The following is a 20,768-nucleotide window of genomic DNA, read 5'->3' as shown; positions in this document are numbered from 1 at the left end:
CCCAAAACCCCTTTTAAACTCGTAATTGTTGTTGGTTTTTTTTGTTGCCCATCGGACCCGGACAAACGCTCAAGGATTACTAACATAACTCCTCGCACGCCTCAAATCCTGATCCTCCGAATCGTCCTCGCGCGAGAGCGGGCCATCTCCCATCCCCGCGATCTTCTCGTCGTCCTCGCCGGCATACGCATATTTACTACGCTGGCGGATCTTCTCGCCGTAAGTCCAGAACAGGAAAGGGATGCCGCAGCAGGCGAGACTAATAAAGGCGAGCAGGGTGCTGGCCCACTGATAGCCGAGGCGGGCGTACATCTGCGTCGTAAAAAGCACGACGGCGGCGCCCCAGAAGGACCGGATGCAGGTCTTGGCGGCGAGGGCCGAGGCCGCCTGGTGCTGGTACGCGTCGACGAGGTAGTTGTTGGCCGAGTTGTACAGGAAGATGAAGCCGAAGCCGATGGGGAAGCCGCCGAGCGCGGGCCCCACCCAGATCAGCCGCGGGTACGACGTCCACGCGAAGATGAACAGGCCGATCGGGATGAACCAGCACGAGCACATCATCGGGATCAGGCGGAGCTCGGGTGGGGGGAGGCCGTTGTGCTTGGAGATCAGCTTCCGGTAGTGCGTGTTTACGAGCGGCGCGCAGATGGCGGAGGCGATGACGCCGACGGCTAGGGGAATGCTTGGATGTGTTAGTGGCTGAATTATTGTTTAGAGCGCGATTGGGGAGAATTCTACTTACAACATGAGACCCGTAATACCGGCAGAGTAGCTTTTGCCTTCTTGGAAGATGATAGGGAAGGCAACGAAAAACATGTACAGCAGACCGTACAAGACAGACATGTACAGACTGATCAAAAAGACGATCAGTTCGCCGAAGAGAAGTTGGAAGGGTCGGACTAAGAAAATTCCCAGTCGTTCGGCGAAAGGTCGCTTGTCGATATCCTCTTCTGTAACGTAGTCTTTTTCGCCGGTCTCTTCACGCAGCTTCTTGGCTCGTCTAGCCAAGATCGTAGGCGCGTAGGTCTCGGGCACGGTGAAGGTGATCAAGACCCAGACGACGAAAGCGAGAATCAGGTGGATCCAGTACAGCCATCGCCAGCCACAGGCGTCAGATAAGAAACCGCCAACGAGGGGACCGACTATAATAATAAGTCAGTAACTAAGGTTATTGTTACGAACAGATGTCTAATGATGTTAGTACTTACCAGCAGGACCGATAAAAGGGGCAGCGGAGAAAGCAGCCATAGGAATACCTCTCTCCTCGGATCTCCACAAGTCAGCCAAGGTACCGCCGACAAGTGTCATTGGCGCAGAGAAGGCGATTCCGTCAATGGCTCGAGCGACTAAGAGAGTAGCAATATTCTTCGCGACGGCACCAGGGATGATGAAGACTACGGCGACCAAAAGCGTCGTGCCGTAGATGATTCGTCTTCCGTAAACTTCTGATAGCGGAGCGAATATCATTGGGCCTTATCAATGGTTAGTTAATTGAATGATTCGTAGCGGATTTACATGATTTCACTCACCAATACCAAAACCGACGACGAATAAGGTGATACTGAGTAATGCGACCTCTTCACTAACACCAAATTCATCGGCCACACCAACAATATCGGCTGTGACAACACTAGATGAAAAAGCCACAACGAAACAGGTTACGGCCACGACCATAGTGCAGTACCACTTATACGCCTTAGACCAGTTCTTAGGATTTTCAGGGTCGCCCGGGACGAAGGTGACAAGTTTGTATCGGTGTTCGCCATCAGGTTCTACTGGTCCGGGTATTTGTCCTGATGGTGTTTCTGTGATGTATTCTTCAAGGTTGGCTTCGTTGGAGAGAGTTCGGTACGGTAAGTTCACATCTAGGTTAGGATCTCGAATCGTCTCCTTGGTGGCATTACGGGATAACGGATTCGTAGGATGACGAGCCAAGCCGGGAGGGTTGACTGGCCCGTACTTGATCTGGTGGTCTTGGCGGTCTGGGTGGTTGCTCGCCTGGGTGGAAGGCCGTTCCACCTCTGTGGTGGATGAATCTCGTGAATCCATTTTGATTTTTTTTTAATATTATTATTTATTAATACCTTGAGGGATGTTTAAGTGAAACGTCACTCAGGAAGTGATATACTAGGGAGAATAAAACCTCATAAAGAGTTGTAAGGGGGCGGGATCCATCCCTTATATAAGTGAAGGAAAAGTGACCCTTGAAGCTCTAGGCTATTTGCCTCTGGTTGACAGGTTAACCTGGTAAGGGGCGCTATTGGCTAGCACGAGATCATGGAAATGGATTTTTGAGAAATCGAGAAGGTACTGGACAGGAGCCGATGGCGGAACCACTTTGGTTTCCTGTTCGGGTAAGTCCCCATAGCTACGAACGATGGGATAGGTTCGTAGATTATTGACAGTGCCCAAGCTGGGAGCCAGTAAAAGCTTAATTTAGACGCTTCTACCCTAAGACGCGAGGACGCGAGGCGAGTAAATGTTTAAGGGCGAGGGAGTTGGTTCGGCGAATCTCGGTGTTCGAGAGGACCCACAGGGCCGGGACCGTGAATTCGGGGCCACACGGCGAGAATTCGAGATCCGGATCATCAATGTTGAGAGGATTTACATATGATTGAAGTCAATTGAGAGTCATGACCAAAGTTGATTCGAATAATAATCAACTTAGTAAACCAATTCGCCAACCAAAATCAACTCAAAAACTCGTCAGGGTGAGAAGACGGGGAAAAAAAGGAGATCGAGTGGTGTTGTGAAAAGAGTTGAACCACAATCGACAAGTGGGTCTCGAGCCGCAAACTCTCAGGGGTCCACTCTTACGGCTTCAGGCTGCAGGTCCACAAAACAGGAAAATTCAGTTAAAGCACTTACCCAATCCGGTAAGACCCGAGAGAACGGAAGCCAGTGAATCGAATTGATAACTCTCATTTGCAGGTCGACGTTTCATCTGGTTCTGTTTTAGAGCTTCAAAAAGGGAGCCCTATATAATGACTATTAATTACGTATGCAACTGTAAACGTAAGAAGTTGTTTATCGTCATGGTCGTTATCGGAGACATCATTGATCTTGTTGATCTTTTTTGTTGACGATTATTTTTTTTTCCTTTAAGGAAATAGAAAGCTTGGTACACCAAAAGCAGGAGACGATATTTTATCGACAACGGCACAGCGACTTGGCAAGCTGAGCGGGCTGAACCGGTACGCTAATCGTCTCGTTGTGGGCCCCTGATAATAGAATGACGGGACCACGCCTGTAAGCCCGCGCTGCCCACGACAGCTTCCTCGTTCTACACTAGGTGTCTTGAGTTGATCCTTTGCTGACCTGTGCGTTATCCTAACATTCTGTGTTGGGATGAGAGCTCTTGGCGGTTCGAAAAATGCCTCTCTTCTTACAATAGCGACATCGGGTGACCGCGCCAGGGAAGAGATTGCGATTTGGCTATGACCTAATTCTGACCTAGGCATTTCTGGGTACACTGAGTACGTCAATGCGTCCTGATCCTTCTACGATTTGCGCCAGCCAGGTTGCCATGTTACGTCGATAACAGGTGCATCATCGTGGATGATTCTTTCCGTTTGAGCCCTTAACGTTACACCACCTGATAAAATCACATCGAACAGATAAAGTACCTGCGTGTCTTGCTGTAGCTTAGCATGACGCGGGATCCCGTCGTGGTCTCGGCGATCCCAGCCGTGGCCCGCCGAAGCTTGGCAAGGTGAGAATTACCTGGCCCGAGCGGTTGAAAATCCCGAACTAGCTTAATTCGGCTGGATCGATCGGTTGGACGGAGTCCTGGAACCTCTTTACCCTCGGCATAGAGCACGATTTGGCTATTCATGGAAAGTGTTTGAATACTCTTTTATTATTAGTACTGAGTCATATTTCATCGGGCATCAATACTTCGTTAAATTTCTGGGTCGTTTACCTGGTTTTAAGATTAACGAAGTTTCCTAATCATGGGAGGCCTGAGTTATAAGCCTTTGTTAATCTTCCCCTGAGAACATCACGAGATTATCGTCTTACTCTGCTCTGTCTGCTCTATCCGCTACAACCTACGAAGCAAGATCAACAGACAAAGATTCCAGGAGACATTTCAGTATTGAGATTCAAAGATGAAGTTTGTCATTAAGAAAGATGTAATCGCTAGGAAAACTACAGGAGTCGACAGTTTGGACTACTGATCCCTGGTTGGTTGGGTAGTCGTGACGCTAGAGTAGGGAATATTCAACATCGACAAGTGGATCTAGACCCCCTTTAGCTGTGACAGATAAATGGTTGTCTTCTCTGAATACACGTGGATAGCCGCTGAAGTGGATGAGCAGAACCCGGTATGAATAGATCTCAATCACAAGGAAATCGCAGGGATACAAGCTAGTAGTATCGTGTGTGCAAAGGTACACATATGCACATCTCGATGCCACGCATTGGAGTCATGTACGAGGATCACGAAAACCCATAATGTTTAATGCCCTATTCAGACAAGTGTTCAGAATTAGCTGACCTAATTTCGTGAAGCCCGGTAAGAGATGTGGAGTTGTTTAGTTATACTTAGCTGCCACGAAAGGAATATTTTTGTAATATCAGAAGCACACTACCTAGTAAGCTAGTGAGAGCCCCGTTCTCGGTCCCAAGGCCGGGTTTAGCACTGGGAACGTGTTTTTCTTCATGCGAGTAACTCATTAGTTTAGTCGTTTTACCGTTTCATCATTCTCTATAGTCAACTCAACTACATGAAAGACGCGTTAGACTAGAGGGGAGATTAAACGAGCCTCGGGGACGGTGCCAGGTGTACATGGGCTCAAAATATAATACATGATCTGAAATCCCTTATACACAAGAGGAGCAACGCCGATTTTCCCCATGCCGGCTATAAAAATGTAGAGCCGAATAGCCCGTTCTATCCCCCCTTGCACACTTAGTCTAGTCCTAAATAGTCCGCAGGCTACTTCAAGAGATGACTCGTGTAATGATACCCGTCGCGACGGTTCGACCACCCTCACGGATGTTGACATGTTGACCAACCTCGGCGGCAAGAGGGTTGTGCAGCGTGCACATCATTTCGACGTTATCGCCAGGCATGACCAGTCTGGTCTTATCCTCGACATCTGGGGGGAAGAAAAGCGCGCAAGCCTCGTCAGCAGTTCGTAAGAACATTTGGGGTCGGTAGTTCTCCGTGAAACCGGTGTGTCGACCACCTTCTTCCTTGGTCAAGACGTATAGGGAGACCAGGAATTTGCTGTGAGGCTTCACGGTGCCAGGCTTAACGATAACCATACCTCGCCTGATGTCCTCTCGCTTGACACCTCGCAGAAGCAGACCCGAGTTATCACCAGCACGCGATTCATCGCAGGACTTCTTGAAGGTCTCGATATCAGTAACCTTGGTCTTGATGATTTCCGAGCCCTTTCCGACCAACTCAACATCTTGGTCCCTCTTGAGGGTACCACGCTCGACACGACCAGAGGCGACAGTTCCACGACCAGCGATGGAGAAGACATCCTCGACGGACATCAGGAAGGGCTTGTCAAGGTCACGCTGAGGGGTAGGGATCCATTCGTCGACGGCTTTCAGCAACTCATCGATCTTTGAGTTACCGATGTCATCCCGCTTACCCTCCATTGCCATGAGGGCAGAACCCATGATAACGGGGGTCTCGTCTCCTTCGAAGCCATACTGAGACAGCAGCTCACGCATTTCCATCTCGACAAGTTCCAACATTTCGGGGTCCTCGATGACGTCGATCTTGTTGACGAAGACGACAATCTTTTGAACACCGACCTGGCGGGCAAGTAGAAGATGTTCTCTCGTTTGAGGCATCTGACCATCGGAAGCGGCGACGACGATGATAGCTCCGTCCATGTTGGCGGCACCAGTAATCATGTTCTTGATGTAATCGGCGTGACCGGGACAGTCGACGTGAGAGTAGTGACGGTTCTCGGTGGAATATTCGATATGTGCGGTAGAGATAGTGATACCACGCTTTCGCTCTTCAGGCGCCTTGTCGATAGCGCCATATTCGAGGAAGTTTGCAAGCCCCTTCTCGGCCTGTCTCTTTGTGATGGCGGCAGATAGAGTAGTCTAATTTATATGGATAGTTAGAGACATGAGGGGTTCTCCGGAACTCGTATATTCTACATAACTAGCGTACCTTTCCGTGATCGACGTGACCAATGGTACCGACGTTGACGTGAGGCTTCGTTCTCTCGAATACTGCATATGATCTTGTGATGTTGAGGGCTGCGGCTAGATTTTGCTGTCGCACAGCAAATTGTAACGGGTTGGCGGCGCTGCCGGTTCTGAGGGAGTGCCGCGAGGCGCGCACAAATGGCGCCAGTGTTCGCGAAAACGCCGACATCTTGGATAAAACCGCCCTTCAACCAAACTAAGTATCCCAATCGAGACGGAGAGAGGGGATTGGTAATGAATTGTCGTGGAGAGGGTACAAATCAAAACCTGTGGTTGAAGATAAAAAAAAGCTCCTAATAGCTAAAAATTTCATTGGAAGTTACATCGGCACTCTGATTGGCTAGAAATATCCATATTTCCTTATCGAGTGATCATCGATAGAGTATCTATACTCGATAAGAGGGGTAGTCTCCCCCACATCTGAAGTATCGGATACCTGAGACCTTCGAAGTCACGGAATTTTAGTCGCAGCGACAATGAGCTTAAGGTTATACGGGATTGGCCAATGCTCTGCGGACCCGTACACCATTGGAAGCTGCAAATAACTCAATGGCACTTGCCCCGGTGGCCTAGAATAAAGGACCCCGGAACTTTCAAATGTTGCAGCTTCAACCTTTCACAAGACATCAAAATCATTCGCAGATGTAGGCACGGTACCTTACGATGACTATTTGATATACTTAGGCAACACAGACTTGTGTATGGCTTCTCACATTAATATACACCAAGCATCCATGGATAAGCTATATGCTACACGGTTTCGTAGAGGAAATGGTATAATCTACTTTCTCAAGTAGAAATGTCCTCTACATAACCTCGAAATCTAGCGCCTCCCCATACTCCTCGACCGCCCACTCCCTGTGGCCATTTACAACAGCTTGTATAAACTCGGGGTCGTATTCCATCGCATCATCCACCCACGCCGGCCTTCCCGCTCTCCAAGTGAGCCAATCCTCCGCCTTGGCGCCCTCCGGAGCCCTCAAGATGCCCACCGCAATATTGAGCACTTCCGTTTCTTCCGTCGGGCTTCTAGCCTTGCACTTGAGGAATATCGTCGCACCACATACGCCGCAGAATCCTCTCGTGACGTCTTCTGACGATTTATATGTCTTTATTGTCCCGAAGCGTAAGTCTGAGGGGACCTCCGGTTCCAGGACCGCCCTCGGAACCAGCACCCACGGCACGCCATGCGCACTCGAGACGAGCCTGCAATCGCGGCAGAAATCCATAAACGCCTTCCACTTGCCCGGGTTCACCGGCGACACGTATCTGCCCATGTACTCGTCCCCCTTTACCTTGTCCGAGGGCCTCGGGATCGCAAACGAGACGCCGCCGCACTTGCACTCGGCCCTCAGCCTGTCGCCGCCGTCCGGGCCGACCTCGGGCTCGTGGTCGGGCTCGTAGTCGTGCTCGAGGCTGGCCTGCGTCAGCTTGCGGCCGCCGACCTCGGGCAGCCAGGAGAGCAGGCCGCCGCCGTCGCCGGCGGAGCGCGGGAAGCCGATGCCGCGGAAGTGCCAGAAGACGGGCGCGTCGAAGAGCGAGGGCTCGACGACCCACTGCGCGGCCCACGCCTCGTAGTGCCCGTTGTGCGCCCCGCAGCGCGGGCAGAAGAAGCGCTGGCCGTGGCCGCCCGCGCCGCTGCCCGGCGTCTTGTACACGGCCAGGTTCAGCGCGCCGTTGGTCCACTCGGGCGCTACGCCCTGCGGGAGCGAGATGTGGTAGCTGCCGAAGGTGCCGTGCGTGTACCGGCAGATGGTGCACGAGCAGATGTACGCGTTCAGCGGCAGGTACGAGGTCGGCAGCGTGACGGTGAAGTTGACGTTGCCGCAATGGCACCGCGCGGCGAAGGTCTCGGTGTCGAGCGCCTCGTCCGGCTCGGCGACCTTGTCCCGGTTGTAGAAGACGACGAGGGTGGCGAGGTTGTTCATGTTTTCCTTGTCCTTGTCCTTTTCCTTTTCCTTGACCTTCTTTTCCTGTGCGTTCTGGCTCGAGGTGCCTGTGGTTAAGGCTTGAGCTAAAGAAGCACTGGGAGGGAGACGCATGGAGGTTCAGCCCGCGAGCTCTGGTGGGCCGGATTAAGCGGTCTGGTTTAGAGGCTTTCTTTAGCTCGGTTCCGTTTTGAGAATTAAGGTTGGTCTAGATGAATGAGTAGACAAAGCTAATATGCAGAGGTCAATTCGTAATAAAGGCGTAAGTATTCCGTCCCAGCTATCGACATATGTATGTCATACAAATAGTCGCCGTAAGGGCGCAGCTTGTCATTTACATACTCATATATAATCGCTATTCGCCTATTGCCGTATTACCCGCCCAATCTCATTGGACGGAGATCTCGAAAGCAAGCGACGGTCTTGTCATGTCTGCATATGTGTACGTGGGGATACAAATACATGGTAATATAATCTCAATTGTATTGCGGTCCTCTCATGGATGGTATTTGAAAAAAATCAACCCCGTATTTTGGGAATGGGTCGATGGATCCCAGGAGGACGGAACCAACTCACACTAAAAACTGCATGGGTGATTCGATTGGAACGTATCTTGCACCAACGTGCAGCTCGCTCGCGCTGCAAGCTCTGCTGGACAGAGCTTAGACCCAGAGCCAGACTTGGGGCGATTCAGGGAACGATCGGGTTTGCTTCCCCGCCCGTTTCGATTTGAAGGTTGTGGAGGTTGTGTTTAGTGAGGATTTAGTATGATATTTATCGTACGCCATATGTGCACAGATTATATGAAGCTCTTTCAAACTTTCCGTCGAGAATGTATAGGAGTGTGGAACTCGTGGAGGCGACTATGATATCGGATGCAAACCATACATAACCCTTACATTATTACGAAGGGGACGGCCCGAGGAAGGAAGGGCGGTTGCAGAGGTTGGGGCTATCGGCCGATTCTCATGCGCGCTATGTGCTTTTCGAGTCCGTCCTCCGTCCGCCGTACACCGACCGAATGAAAGTTGTCGGGTGTCTTGCTCTTCTCGTCGTGTGCGCCGCAATTCGATGTAAGGCATCGTAACAACATGGAATTGTGATAGATCGTTAATCTTCACATGCATCCGATGCGTTGCCAGTAATGGATCGCCGTTACACAACTAGGTAAGGGTACCTAATTAACAGCCTAATCAGGTAGGAAGCCGAATTCAAGAGCGGTGGACGACGTTCCTCGGCATCTTACGTGATGATGTCTTCTTCCTCTAACCGGGCGAGGGTGACGATTTGCCGTAGTATACGACGCAAAAACACGGTAAAGAGAGCAAATCAAGATTGGAGGACGTGAGCAGGTATGCAGGTACCTGCATGGATTCATCACTAGGGTTTGCGGGCGATCACGGTTCGCACGCGAATTCTGGAAACGATGTACTCGGTCCGCGAGGAGCGAATGGGGAAACGCACACGATGCTGTCCCGAATCGAGCTATATGCATAGTGCGGCACAGCAACGTGGCAGAGATCGCCGGAACTCTTCCGACGGTACTTGCCGTAGGTGATGAATAGGAAGGTAGATATAGAGGACAAGAAAAGGATGTTGTGTTGGCTCATGTTGTTACTTGAGAGTAGTCCTTGAGAGGCATTGCTGCGTAACAGTACCTAGATATGCGTGTATCCGAGACAGGGCAGATGATTTGTAATATAGGTATCTATCTAGCTTTCGTAAATTAGTCAGTCAAACAGAATTATCACCTTGGTTCGTTTTGTGAAGTAAATGTGATATATTACATTGTCCTAGTTATGCGGACAGTATTCAGCTATCAAACTCCACGTCATATAAACAGGCTCCTACAACGCTTGCTTGCCTGAATGCCTGTATAATGTCCCTGACTCCGATTTGACGGCCCTCATGGCTTGCTGCAAGTATGATGTTCATTATCCATAAACGAAGAGCTGATCATCCACGGGAGTTGAATTGGATTGCGGTATTCGGATTGGTGCTGGGCTGCCGTAAACTCGGCAAACTTATTTCGTAGGCCGCCGTAAGCCGTCATGAGACTTGCCTCTTCGGCAGTCATGCCGTCCAATATGTCGGCTTCCCCTTCTACTTTTTCTAACAGAGCACCGCCGTTCGATTGTGGAACTCCCATCCTGTCGTTAAGCGACTTCCAGGGCTTCTCGTTGCACGAGCAAGTCGTCCACTGCCCCTCATCATCCGAGTCGAACTTCGGTGCGGGCGGCAAGATTCCCTTGTTGAAGTACGCTTGTATATGGCCGATCGTGCAGAACGAGATACACGATACAGTGCAATGGCCCTCTGCGATCTGCTCTATGATACTTGCTTGTGAAAACTTGCGCGTCATTTTTAGAGCAGAGCGTAACGGTGTGACGGGGTCGAAATGGTTAGATAAGAAAAGGAGCGGGAAGCTGGTTTCGATAGGTTCCTGTTTATGAGCTGGATGGTCGTCCCAGCGCATTGGTGGGTCTTTGCTTTCGATATCCCACCCATTACAGCCTAAGTTGAAGCCAACATTCATCCACTAATACGATTAGAAGGTTCCTTCAGAATGGAGCTGTGAGATTACTTACAACATCGGCGAAGGAGGAAAAGTTGGCCATCGCCTCGAAGCGCGCCTGAAGACTATCTAGGTCATCGTTGAGCTACTACATGTCAGAACCGGTATCGAGGGCAACTTTGGCGGAGTTGTGGAATTTCACCTTGTACCGTTTATCGCTACATCCGATCACCTTCTGGGCATCGTCCGGCCATTGGGGTAGAGTTAAGTTGTGGCAAAGCACTGTCGGTGCTGGGCTAGTCACGAAGCTGTCTAGGTTGCCATCGACAATAGCTCTAAGGAGTGTAGCGATGGCGGGGAAGGAGGCAATCGGGGAATAAAGACCTGAGAATATGATCATCTTTACGTCACTGGCTGTAATCAAGAGAGGTACGTTTGCCTGGTAGGGCAAAACGATTGCGGGCTCTTTCTCGAGCCAGTTCATAGTGCCATCAACCCGGCTCTTGATGTCTCCGGGCTTATCTCCGGACTGGTAGAACGGACATCGCGATCCAGCATCGGCACAGTAAGAGAAAAACTTGTCCCATATCGCATCGGTATCGAATATGGCGTTATCCAACATAGGACTGACATAGTGGTCCGCGTCGACGACGCCGTCTAGGATAATTCGACCAACTTTGTCCGGGAACATAGAGGCGAACGTGGCTCCCAGTAAAGTCCCGTACGAAAACCCCCAATAGACCAATTTACCCTGTGTGCTATCCTGAGCTTCTATTTTAGTAACGGTCTGTTGCCCATCTGTGGGCTCCAGTTTCTGGTTGGACTTGGCGGGTTTGACGTCGGGGACCGATCGCCACTCGTCCCAAGCATGGACGATAGATAGCATATCCCGTGCAACGTTGGGAGTATTCGAATACCGGAAAATGCTGTCGTTGCCGTAAACATCATCGACACGCTTACATAGCTTAGAGAGCGCTTTCGACCTAGCGTTAAGCTTGCTGAGCGCAACATTGCTGGAGTTTACAATGCCTACGTCATGGCCGGAGGTGAGCCAGCCTAGCCGCTGCATATAGGCGACATTACGTCCATCGAGTCCGAAAGGGTCATCAGGTGCTACGAAGCAATCAGCCTTAGGCGTGGTAGCCCCAACACCTCGCGGATCGAACCCAATAACGTCACGGTCCCTGCCGACAGCTGTCTGAAGCAACCCAGAAGCTGACAATGCGAAGCCAGCCCCGCTACCCCCGGGACCACCGGGGTTGACCAGCAAGGGAGACTCTCCGAAGGATGACGGGTCCTCGGTACGGTTGATACCGGGTTTCAGGACCAGGGCTAAATGCACCTTCGGATGGTCTGCCGACTCGTTCAACGGCCGGTGGTAGTCCATAGGCACAGTTAATCGAGCGCACTGGAAGTCAGGGCCGTAGATTTGGAAGCATGGCTGCCAGATGAGCTTCTCGCTCGGGGTGATCTAATGCGCGAAGAGATAGCAATGTCAACATTAACTACATTCTCACGATAGACGACGCGGTCTCATGCGTCTTTAGGAAAGCTTACGTCTGACCATTCGGTCCATCCTTCTGGAGCGTCCGACGGTTCTGGAGTCTCTGACGACGACGGCGTCTGATACCCCGAACTCGGAAAATGAAAGCCATAATTGATGCGGCCATGCCCAAAATGGCTGATAACTCCCACGCCAGATACAACAGCCAATAACACAACTCCCAGACGTCCCCAGCCCCAACTCGGGTGCCTTGGCGGTGTTCGGACATCAGACCGATATACGTTATCCTGCTTCTCTTTGATGAGAGGCGACATGGACGATTCTAAAGATGACATTTGTTTTGACACGTTCACCGGTTGTTCAGAAGAGAGCAGTTGAAGATTTGGTTCATGAAGCACATTGAACGAACACGGTTGCTCCGTTTGAAAGTGATAGCCTGGAGTTGTCTTAAGCTGAAAGAAGTAAAATCAGATAGCGCCGTGGCTTGCTGTCTCTGGAAGGATTGATAGGCAGCCGCCGAGGTAGAGTCAGTGTAACACACCTCATTTACCCACGCAGACGATTGGAGTCAGTGCTGATGGTGCTGCCAATCACTGTGCCTCTTGACCGTGCCAAGAAGCTGAGTGATGGCTCCCACTTCGGCTCAACCGTAGGGTTGAGTAAAGAAGCGAAGGGCTGGTATCAGTATTCTTGTGAATGCTAGAGATTCCAAGACCAGAAGTGCAAAGACCAATGACAATATGCGTGTGGTAGCTGAGTTGAATTGAATTGAATTGAGTTGAGTTGATAGATAATACTTATCAAGTTACGAAGATGACCGAGGGTCCGCCCGCCGTGCGAATACAAAGTACGTATGTACTGTAAAGTCACTTTGCTGACTAAAACTCAGTCTTACCCCAACTCCCCCGCAGTGGGTTGGGTTTGAAAGTCTCCAATTCATCTCGGACTCAGTAAAATGTGGGAATTCTCTGTCCTCTCTACGATCCTCATTTTTCCCAAAAGATTTCGATCACTACCCGATCATAACCTAAACGTTAAGCCTTAAGAGGATGTGAGACATGCGGAAAGGAAAAGATATATGCACGTGGTGATGTGCGAAATATGCTAAAAATGGCCAAGAAAAGAGCTCGTTTCCGTTCCTGAGTTGGTCCAGCACCAATCTCTTGGCTTTGCTTCATCGACGGTCCCGATGCGGCTAAGGATGGTGTGCGAGAGATCCGGTCTTGACTCAACTTGGCAGTTTTGCTTGATGTGAACCAAGCTTTAATATTCTGTATTTCGTAAGTTTGGTTCCATGGCCCAGCCCGTGATCTACTCTTTCATCCAAACTTCCCGTACTATTCATAGCAACTCGACTTGGAAACGCGAGACAATACATCTCACCAGCTGCTGCTAATATCTAGAAATAGGCACACTTTGTATGATCTACGACTTATAATTAATGTATTATGTGGATTTTCATAGACTTCATTCTCAGCTCGTAATGCTAGTCTAACATCACATTTTCTACGAAACTAACTGTTTAACTACTCACCTAAATCCTAGGATGGAAATGAATAGGGGCAGTATGTCCTTGGTAAGCCTCATAGCAATTCGCCATTCTTGAACTAGTCATCTCCCGAAACAATGTACAGCAATGCTTACGTTGGCTACGAGTGACAGTCTCTCAAATATTCAAGGTCCAACGATACTCATCTCAAAAGAGGATGCCTCTCTTGCAGCCTTGGCTGTACTAGTCAAGTTGGTTCTCGAGACAAAGACCCTTCAGAGCTAATCTAGATTGCCGGTAAATTATACGAGACGAGCGAATCAGATAGTCGCTAGGCGACGAAGCTTGTTGTTTCTGGGCAAGCTTGTGCGTGCTAGACGTGGGGAGAATACCACCCTGGTCACTTGGCAGGTCTCAAGACTGAATGATCCGCCCTGGATTGATACTCATCTCACACATTCGCCTTTTGCCTCTTGCGGCTACGCAGATATTTCTAGGCTGTCGCATTGACTGACCTACGGCACTTGGCGGGTTCAGCCAAGAGCCTCATTGTCACGTACTCAGCACGGTCATAGCTGCATCCGTGATCTTGTTTATTCCTACCCCGGTCGTTCACCTCCGTTTCAAGCACTGATAACGTTGTTTAAACTCCGCTTCCAATGGAGAACGAGCTGGAGTAGACCCGCGAGAGAGATCTCTCTCCGCCTACGTGATACACCAAACACCTTGCTCGAGATATTTTTAACATGTATGTCGAAGGAGAAACACCTTGGCATCGGAGGGGAATAGACATCCCATGTCCACCTGCCTTGGCCACTTGGCTTTCGAGGTCCCGACTGGATGAGTGGGAATATTCGATTATCTAGGATGTCTAGACTTCGGCGTATATGAAGGTCGTCGTCGGCCCCGATTATCGAGTTTTGGGATCACTCAGCTGTGCTCAAGTCATCGTCCTAAAGTTTTCGTTTCCGGTCTCTTCCTATTTTCCTTTGAAACAGTTAATCTGTATTTGCTTCTTCCGCTGGTCGCCGCTGGTCGTTTTATACTACTGTAATATCTATTTTCGCTCTTTCTATATCCTAAGCAATAAGCCAAAAAGCCACCAGCAAAAATGGTCAGCTATCGGATGATTGCCGTTGCCGGCTTCTTAGCTAGCGTCAACGCTCTTCCTTTGAACATCAACCTTGGCGCATACTCCCCCGCATTGTACGTCCTGATCCGTGCGGATATATAGCTTTTCAAGATATCTAATTCATATTATACAGGGTAGTCGGTGATGGTGAGATCTCGTTCGGCGGGGGCCAAGACGTAACGAACTTGATGAACGCATTGGAGGGTGCCGCAGTCAATGCTGCGACTGGAACTGCCAACAATGCTGCTGCTGTGCCCGAAGCTGGCACCAACAACGCCGCCGCTTCCACCCCCGCTGCCGGGGACACCGTCGTGGCCGCCGAAAGCAACAACGCCGCTGCTGCCGCCGATACCCCCGCTTCTAATGAAGCCACTGAGGCTCCCGCTCCGTCCTCAGGTTCTACTACCGTAGACCCCAACTTGCAACAGCAAGGTAAATAGCCACCGTTATATCTTGATGATAATAAGATATTAATATACCTCTAGCTACTCAAATATCTGGTCTTCAGGGCATGGGCAAGGAGATCGCTCCCCGTGAGGATGAATCGCCCAAGGCTAAGCGTGACCTCGCCGGCTTCGACCGAGCTCTCACCTTCGCCGAGGCGGCCTTGACCAAGGGTCCTCTAATCCAGCTTGGTACTGGTGAGGGTGGTGCTGGTGTCGGTATCATTGTTGATAATAAGGGTGGCGCTGTCGGTGCGGCCGCTAATGCCGCTGCCAAGCGTGATGAATCTTCTGCGCAGCCCCGCCGACGAACCAAGGTCACGCGCATGTACGTCAAGCGCGGTGTCCCTGCCGGTGAGTAAATGACCCCTATCCCGACTATCGACGTTTATACTACATGGCATGCTAACTAGTACCGTTCTGAAAGCTATCCAGACATCTAGTGAACTCGAAACTCGCTCCGTGGAGTCCCTCCCCGTCGCAAAACTCCCGGCCGTGGCTAAGCGACAAAGTTCATCTTCGAACGATGTCATTGACTCGATCAACCTAAATGTCGACGACAGCCAAGGGTTCACGATGACGTTCGTCGAGACGACAGAAGACGCCGATGATGCCGCGATAGATCAGACACAGGAGTAAGGCAAGCAAAAGAAAAAGAAAAAAACGATTGCCCGAACACCGATAATTATTACCTTATTACCTAGTATCTCATTCTATTTGCTTCTGTACAAAAGGCATTTTCATCGTCGTTTTTTTGATACCATTTCCGGGAGTCTACGGGGGCAGGGGATTGACGGTTGGGACGATTTATTCACATATAACGCGCGGCACATATGTATTTCTTAGCATCAGCTGGTTACGGTAATCTCTCCTAGAGTGATTGCTTCGGCTTATAAAAATCTACGGTAGTCAGTAGTATAAACAATTCACGACCAGCCTGTTTATTTCGGGCTGAGACCGGACGAAAAGATCATTCTCATTTTGAACTAGTGATTTGAGAAATCTTCCGAATGTTGTGAATATAGCAATTGATAGACCTTTTCTAATGGACGAAGAACTTGCTAGGTCGTCAAACCGAAAGTTGTATGGAATCACCAAGGACATATCGAAATCCTATAACAAGCCAACTTCACACTAAGAATCAAACTACCAAGAATTGAACGCAATGCGATCTGATGCGCCAATTTCCGTCCTCGGGAAGCAGCGCACACGTAACTCCCTATGAAAAGCCCCGAGCGTTTCAACGCGCGTCCTCCGCAACGCTGCGACAAGGCCAAGAGGCCAAAGAAAAAAGCATCTCCATCGCCAAGCAGCCTCAAAAATCCCCCGGCGCACCGCGAGGGCAAGGACCGGCTCTCACGCTAAGGAATTTCTTGCATACCCCAGCCCTTCTCTTCCTTCTTCCTTTCCTACGCGATATGGCACCGTCTCGGGATCTAGTAAGGACGAAACAGCTCAAACATTATTGCTACGTTACCGTGACCGATGCGGGACTCAGCACACGCTTGGAAATATTCCACGATGGAGGGTGGAGAATGAGATGAGGTCCACTGCACAGACTGCCAAGGGAGATAGGCTTCACCTCAATAAGTTATAGTTGAGATCTCATCTTCTCAATACCGAAAGCTGTTATACACATAGCTCTTCATCGTAGATATCTACCTCCCTCGAGTACCTAGGTGGTAGGTAAGACAGTATAATACCTTACGCCTCAACCGCGGCCGACTTAATACCCGATACCTGGCTCCACGGCGTGCGATACCTATCTCCCACAATATTCTAAACCTCCCATCTAGTCGTACCACCCAAAAGCCACCCATTGCTAACCCATTTTCCACACTCCATAACTCCAAGCTTCTTTTCCTTTCCCTATAAAACCATCCATATATTTACCTACCCATCCATCTAACCCTTTTCCACTTTACTTATTCCACTGATTATACCCATCATTCTTCTGCCTCTGGCGCGTGTTCCAGCCCAACTTGGCACTAATACTCTTGACCCAGTCCTCGCCCCTCCGGCCCTGGGGCTGGACGCTCGCGAACGGGAACCGGCTCGCGCTGACGGTGACGTAGTCGCCGGGCCCGAGCTCGACGCGCTCGCGGCCGTCGAAGCTGGCCCAGCTGCCGGTGCGCGCGTCGTAGGGCACGCCGATGCGCAGCACGATCGTGTCGGGCAGGATGATGGGCCGGAAGGACAGCGTGTGCGCGCAGATCGACGTCACCAGCATCACCGGGTTGTCCGGGTGGCACAGCGACCCGCCCGCCGCCAGGTTGTACGCCGTCGACCCCGTCGGCGTCGACACGCACACGCCGTCCGCCAGCACCGACGTGAAGTGCTCGTCGTCGCCGAAGATCTCCGTCGACGACATTGCTGTTGTGGTTGATGACGCTGGTGAGTTTGCTACGTCCGCTATTGTGGGGATTGGGGACGGCGGCTGCTTACTTGGGTTCGGACCCCGGTCTACCACGATCTCGTTGAGGATCTCGTAGGTTCCGTCGGGCTTGTGCGTGCGCTCGTCGTCCTGCTCTTCGCCGATGAGCTCCTCTATCAAATCGCGTTTGCGATGCGTCCCTTGCTCGTCCACGTATTCGTTCTGCGTTAGCTGGTTTGTCTTCTTTTGGCTTCGCATGACCGTCCCTTCGAATCGCAGGCGTAGGCTCACGGTTACGCCTTCCCTGAAAGCCGTGGACAGGATTTCTTCGTACTCGCTGAATTCGAATTTCGTGAGAAATCCGAGGCTGCCTAGCGAAAAACTGAGAACGGGGGGTACTATCCGCTGGAATAACCAGCTGGCATAAAGGACCGTCCCGTCGCCTCCGAGGGTGATGACGAAGTCGAACGTGTGCGGGCGCTTGCGGCACATTTTCTCGTTCCAGAAGCGTAATCGATTTTCCAACGATTTCTTCGCGGCATGAACGTCAGAATCGCAGTACTCTTGGCCCAGCTCTTGCAGCAACCCAGGCGCATCGAATTCATCGTTACTTTTTAAGCTCTCTTCCACGTAGACGATATACCGGACGTCTCTTGCTTTACTAAGTAGCCATTTCGCTACTAATCTCGTTTTTGGTATCAATTCGCGGTCATAAGCTTTTGTTAGGAGGAAGACGCTTCTGACTTTGAACTTAAGCCGTATGCTTCCTAGTCTCCGGCTCAGTTCCCGGACTCCCCAGGCCATATCAGTCAATTGTTTCTTTGTAAGTAACCGGCTGTTGAGGCCTTCGTTATGATCTAAGTTAAGTCTGGATTTCCGCCACGATTCTTGGTCGGGTTGCCCCGTCTCCGTGCTGGCATCGCTATCTAGGTCTCTGGACGTTCCATTTAGCTGTGGACTAGCCGCTGTACCCTTAGGCTCAACGAAATGATCAAGGCCAACTTCATCAGCGACGTCTTCATGCATCTGACCAACATGCTCTAGATCGGTGCTTTTACGCTTTTCGTTTCTATACCCTTCAAGAAATTGATGAACTAAACATTGACTGGCTGCCGCCTTTGATTTGTACCCTGCAATTTTTGGGGCATTTGCTTCGCTATATATTAAAGAACTTTTCCGTCGGTAAGGACTCGCCGGGTCAAAAGTGACCTGCTCAAATTAAATTTTAACAACGGATCTTCTGTATGGCGGTTGGCTGAGATGAGATATATTACATACCTCAACTGCATCGTTGTCATCGTCACTTGTGCTTGAATAATGGTCATCGTACTGACTATGTTGATCTGCATTTGCGTCGTGCGATTCATGTGCGCCGGCGAACCCGTTCATGGTTAAGGCCGAATAAGAAAAGAGGAAGTATTCGTTTTGATCACTAAAAGATGTATCCTCTAGTTGGTAACCATCCGAATGTATAATATAAAAAATTGTCTCGAAAATGAGAGCTCAAACCCCATTTATAAATCACAAGCTTCGCTCAGTGGGACGATGAGACGGAACAAACATTTGGAAGTGATTGCGTCAGTCCCTGTTAAAAAGATGCTCAGAATGGCTCTTACTCATGCCCCGCAGTTCCCTTATCGATTAGATTAGATGGACTTTCTTTATTTACTGAGTCACCTACCCACCAAGCTTAACTTCAACTTTACAACGCCGTTTTCCTGCTTCAATTCTAGAGCTTTTCCCCCCAATTCTTCGAGAACTGGCATATAAATTCCGGAAATACTCGATTTGATCTATATATCAATCCTTTTCAACTCGCTCCAGCCTTATTCTGAGCAATAGTTACATTTCCAAAAGGCAGAATATGTCAACGGAGTTTACATATGCACGTACTCTCTAATTCCGGCTAACGAGTAACCCAAAACAAAAGACCCTCATGCCATGTGATCTAAGTATGCATTTTCAACTATCCCCGGCAGTCTAAACACTCGTATTCCACAAGTCTTCATATGGATCCTGCCGGTTAATCGGCTGGTAGATATATTCCTGAGCCCATCTTTTTAGCAGGTCATTGGTCTCAGCCGCAGGAGGTCTCCTGACATCCACGGGCGGCTTCTGCGCTCTCGGATCTATGCGCCTTATCTCTTCCCACCTTCTAAACTCCTCGTCCGCATCCTCGTCTCCGCGCCTCATGTTCTCTTCGATAGTCTCGATGAGCTCACCCAGGGTCGGCCGGTCTGCGGGATTGTCCGCCATGCACCGGGCTACCAACGAGCGCAGTTCGATCTCGTACTTTTGGAATTCGGCGTAAACACTAAAGCCGACGAGATAGGGAGCCCACGTGTTGACGATTTCGTAGTGGTCTCCTTCACCCTGCACGACACAGTCTCGTGGTTTCCAATCTGGGTCGTCCGTGAAGTAGAAGGTCATCGTGTTGAACATAAGCTGTGAAATGGGTTTAGTATCCATTCTTGTTAACGCAGACTGTAGGTTTGTTGGCCAGAGTTGGCCAGACGTACGTATCCCGCGTTCCATACATTAGTATGATCTCCGAATGCATAGTCGTCTAAGATCCACCTTTCGTCGCGTTGCTCCTATGTTGATATTTAGCGTTCACACAATATTTCGTCTTCTCTGACTACTTTCAAAAAGATGGCTTACAGGTGCTTGGTATCCCGGTTTTCCAACATTGGCGGAGGCGAGCTTCCTAAAGTAGACCATCAGAAACATGTCGATGTTTAAGTACTTGTTTGATAACATACTCTTCGTCGGTCCACTATCATTTTTTCGAACGGTAAGTAATTGGTCTCTTAGGTTATGGAACTCGGTATACACATTTGTTCTCAAGAGGCTAGAACAATGAAAGGAGTATCTACGCAGGACTTACCTCCTCATCCCACTCGGTACAAAGCCCGAAATCACCCAACTAGATTCAATGTTAGCGAAAAATCGAGTATGATATTTGGGTCATGATAGAGATTAACCTTCAGCCGTGGTGCGTAGTTATGCTCATATGAGAAACGAGTCTTCTCTATGAATACTAGGATGGGTTAGCACAGAAACCTCTAGACTCGTACATGGGCGAATACTGTTCTGAGGATGCATATCAAAATGCATAATCTGCCTGGAGCCTTCGTCGCTCTGTTCTCGGGGAAGAGTTTCCCTATAGCTAATTGCTGTGTCGCGGTAGTCTGGCGGTGGGT

General features: G+C 50.0%; 7 protein-coding genes across 7 annotated transcripts; 1 reads left to right on the top strand and 6 right to left on the bottom strand.

Moving 5' to 3' along the window:
* Positions 1–47: 47 nt before the first annotated feature.
* On the bottom strand, positions 48–2,572 carry F4807DRAFT_3458 (MFS general substrate transporter). The gene is made up of 4 exons (XM_047995408.1): positions 1,527–2,572; positions 1,206–1,469; positions 740–1,139; positions 48–679 (listed from the first exon to the last, which is right to left on the bottom strand). The coding sequence occupies exons 1-4, from the start codon at positions 2,044–2,046 to the stop codon at positions 70–72; spliced, it is 1,794 nt and encodes a 597-aa protein (XP_047859137.1). The 5' UTR covers positions 2,047–2,572; the 3' UTR covers positions 48–69.
* Positions 2,573–4,941: 2,369 nt separating this feature from the next.
* F4807DRAFT_455070 (translation elongation factor Tu) lies at positions 4,942–6,349 on the bottom strand (the record flags this gene model as incomplete). The annotated part of the gene is made up of 2 exons (XM_048000655.1): positions 4,942–6,072; positions 6,143–6,349. The coding sequence occupies 2 exons, from the start codon at positions 6,347–6,349 to the stop codon at positions 4,942–4,944; spliced, it is 1,338 nt and encodes a 445-aa protein (XP_047859136.1).
* A 365-nt stretch (positions 6,350–6,714) lies between these two features.
* On the bottom strand, positions 6,715–8,124 carry F4807DRAFT_403982 (DUF636 domain protein). The gene has a single exon (XM_047996069.1). It carries the CDS (start codon positions 8,106–8,108, stop codon positions 6,987–6,989), a length of 1,122 nt encoding a protein of 373 aa, XP_047859135.1. The 5' UTR covers positions 8,109–8,124; the 3' UTR covers positions 6,715–6,986.
* A 1,737-nt stretch (positions 8,125–9,861) lies between these two features.
* On the bottom strand, positions 9,862–12,896 carry F4807DRAFT_403979 (alpha/beta-hydrolase). Its single transcript, XM_047996068.1, has 4 exons — positions 12,181–12,896; positions 10,826–12,094; positions 10,697–10,768; positions 9,862–10,647 (listed from the first exon to the last, which is right to left on the bottom strand). Exons 1-4 carry the CDS (start codon positions 12,460–12,462, stop codon positions 10,015–10,017), a joined length of 2,256 nt encoding a protein of 751 aa, XP_047859134.1. The 5' UTR covers positions 12,463–12,896; the 3' UTR covers positions 9,862–10,014.
* Positions 12,897–14,727: 1,831 nt separating this feature from the next.
* On the top strand, positions 14,728–15,830 carry F4807DRAFT_455067 (uncharacterized protein; the record flags this gene model as incomplete). Its single annotated transcript, XM_048000654.1, has 4 exons — positions 14,728–14,822; positions 14,882–15,180; positions 15,234–15,545; positions 15,619–15,830. 4 exons carry the CDS (start codon positions 14,728–14,730, stop codon positions 15,828–15,830), a joined length of 918 nt encoding a protein of 305 aa, XP_047859133.1.
* Positions 15,831–16,768: 938 nt separating this feature from the next.
* Positions 16,769–19,135, bottom strand: F4807DRAFT_403972 (ATP-NAD kinase). Its single transcript, XM_047996067.1, has 3 exons — positions 18,844–19,135; positions 17,637–18,774; positions 16,769–17,564 (listed from the first exon to the last, which is right to left on the bottom strand). Exons 1-3 carry the CDS (start codon positions 18,952–18,954, stop codon positions 17,113–17,115), a joined length of 1,701 nt encoding a protein of 566 aa, XP_047859132.1. The 5' UTR covers positions 18,955–19,135; the 3' UTR covers positions 16,769–17,112.
* A 147-nt stretch (positions 19,136–19,282) lies between these two features.
* F4807DRAFT_403970 (uncharacterized protein) lies at positions 19,283–20,540 on the bottom strand. Its single transcript, XM_047996066.1, has one exon. The coding sequence runs from the start codon at positions 20,098–20,100 to the stop codon at positions 19,546–19,548; it is 555 nt and encodes a 184-aa protein (XP_047859131.1). The 5' UTR covers positions 20,101–20,540; the 3' UTR covers positions 19,283–19,545.
* Between the last annotated feature and the right edge of the window lie 228 nt (positions 20,541–20,768).

The sequence above is a fragment of the Annulohypoxylon truncatum genome (genome assembly GCF_022578515.1).
Source record: "Annulohypoxylon truncatum strain CBS 140777 unplaced genomic scaffold F4807scaffold_1, whole genome shotgun sequence".
Classification (NCBI taxonomy): domain Eukaryota; kingdom Fungi; phylum Ascomycota; class Sordariomycetes; order Xylariales; family Hypoxylaceae; genus Annulohypoxylon; species Annulohypoxylon truncatum.
This window is presented reverse-complemented; position numbering and strand designations above follow the sequence as displayed.